Source organism: Corapipo altera, unplaced genomic scaffold (genome assembly GCF_003945725.1).
Source record: "Corapipo altera isolate COAL_440 unplaced genomic scaffold, ASM394572v1 50, whole genome shotgun sequence".
Lineage (NCBI taxonomy): Eukaryota > Metazoa > Chordata > Aves > Passeriformes > Pipridae > Corapipo > Corapipo altera.
The window spans coordinates 20,985-23,264 of NW_020884889.1; the positions used below are offsets into that span (position 1 = coordinate 20,985).

Below are 2,280 nucleotides of genomic sequence, written 5' to 3' on the forward strand. Positions count from 1 at the left end.
CAGATACATTTGGTGCTCTCACAGATACATTTGGTGCTCTCACAGATCTCGTTTGGTGGTGTCTCCTCACAGATCTCATTTGGTGCTCCCTCCTCACGGATCACCTTTGTTGTTGTCTCCTCACAGATCACATTTGAGATCTCCAAGCCCGAGGAGTCGCACATCCCCATCTGGATCATCCTGGGGAGCACCTTAGGAGGTCTCCTGCTCCTGGCCCTGCTCGTCCTCGCACTCTGGAAGGTGAGCAGCCCCTAAGCCACGTGTGTTGGGGGCTCAGTGGAGACCCCCATGCATGGACAGACCCCTTGGCCCCACAGCTCCATGTCCACACCCCTCCGAGCGCCTCAGCACCGCCAGGAATCACCAAAAGCTCCTCCAACCTCTTTCCTCTTCCATATTCTCTATATCCAGGGTCTAAACCTCCTGGAGATATCCCATTAAGGGAAAAACCCTTCCCAGCAATGCCCTGAGATAACAGGGGGGTTTTGTTTCCCTTTCCTCCCCACAGCTGGGATTTTTTAAGAGCGGGAGCCGCAGGCGAGCGGCGGAGCAGGAGCAGAATTCCATGGGGCTGGAATGACGCTGCCGGGGCCAGGAGCCCCCCGTGCCCCCTCCCAGCCCCTCGCCAGCTCTGGAGCAGGAGGTCACCTCGATACCGAGGGATTTGGGTGCTGAGCTTGGGTTTGCATCGAGAGGAGAGAACACCCCTTTGTGTGACATCACCTGAACTGGTCCAAAACCCAAAAAAACACCCTTAAACACACCAAAAAAAAAAACAACAACCCAAACCTCTTCATGCCACAGCAAGAGGAGCTTCGAGCTGGGCCTGCAACGAGGTGGCAGCGACACGGGGACGAGGGGCCACGACGTGTCCCGTGGGCTGGGACAAACCACGGGGCCGCAAAGCTCCTTAAAATAACAATATCCATAAAAAAACCCGAGGATTGCTCGTTCCTGTGGCGCGGCTGTAGCATTCCCTGGGCTTTGCTGGCCACGGCTCTCAAACTGCCTTCGTTAACAGGAGTAATTAGGTGGAGATTTTTAATTTGCCGCCTTCTGAATGCACTGAGTGAAACGATAGCGAGTTAAAGCACCTTAATGCAAATCTCCGGCGTCCAGCTGTACATAATTATTCTAAAAATATTTACCTGTCGAAGGAAAGGAGAGGGGAAAAAAAAAAAATTAAATTAAAAGCTATTTAAAAAAAAAAAAAAAAAAAAAAAGGAATTCAAAGCAGTTTGATGTGTTTTTTTTCTCCCAGGGGAGCAGTTTGGGAGAGCTCGTGGCCAGGAGGGCCCTCACGTGTATCATACCTGTACATACCTGGTGTCCCCCCCCAAAAGCAGCTGATCGGTGCTGTTGGACAGCAGAGTGTCCCTGTGCATCCCAGAATTATTTATGCTAATGTTAATTTTATGGATGGAAAGCGAGCAGATGTCTGCAGGACGTGGAAGGGAGGTTGTGAAATATTGTCCTGGTATTTTTTAAGGATTAAAAATAAAGGTATTTTAAAACCACCCAGGCTCTGTTTCCCCTTTTGTGCCAACTCGATTCCCAATTATTTGGCTGGGTATGAGGAGGGTGCTCTCATCTCTCTAGGATTCAGGGCAGGAGGACGGGGCTCTGACCTTTTCCCAGCACTGATTTATTGTGGGATGGGAGGATTTTCCAGCCTGTTTTCAAAGGGGTGCTCTCAGCTGGGATGAGCAGCCAGGGATGCACCTTTGTGAGCCCGGAGGAAGATTTGCTGCAGAATCAGCCCCAAATATGGTATAAAATGGGGGCAAAAAACCCCAAATGAGATTTTTTTTTATTGCTGGCATCCCCACCTGGAGTGGGAATTCTTCGTGCCTGGGTTTCTGGCTGACTGGGGTCTGGGTGGTCTGGCAGGGGTGCAGGGATATCCTGGAGATCCCAAATCCCAGTGTAGGGAGCAGGGGGATGCCTGGGCCTCTGGGAGTGTCTCAGCCCTTGGAGGACCCCACACGCTCCCTTCTTCCCCCTTCCCAGGCTTGGGATACCTGGGACACCAAGGAAAAGGGCTGGAGGTCAGCAAGGAAGGGGCAGGATCCCATTTATATTTATGTATGTGTGTGTCTATAAAATATATATATATAAATATATTTTATATATATATATGTGCATGTATTATACATGTTATACAGGTGTGTTATAAGTTTCATATATGCATGTATATTTCTGTATGTTTGAATACATACAAATACACACACATATGTATATTTATGTACTCTACTAGAGTAATATATATACATTTAGCAT

The 2,280-nt window shown here is 49.0% G+C and overlaps 1 protein-coding gene across 1 annotated transcript in view; it reads left to right on the top strand.

The window, feature by feature from the left end:
• Positions 1 to 1,517, top strand: part of ITGA11 (integrin subunit alpha 11) — a gene marked incomplete at its 5' end in the record, with an annotated part of 18,883 nt that extends 17,366 nt beyond the window's left edge. The window contains 2 exons of the mRNA XM_027644234.1: positions 127 to 240; positions 509 to 1,517. Of these exons, the coding sequence (XP_027500035.1) occupies positions 127 to 240; positions 509 to 580 (186 nt within the window). The remainder of the gene's footprint in view (positions 1 to 126; positions 241 to 508) is intronic.
• Between the last annotated feature and the right edge of the window lie 763 nt (positions 1,518 to 2,280).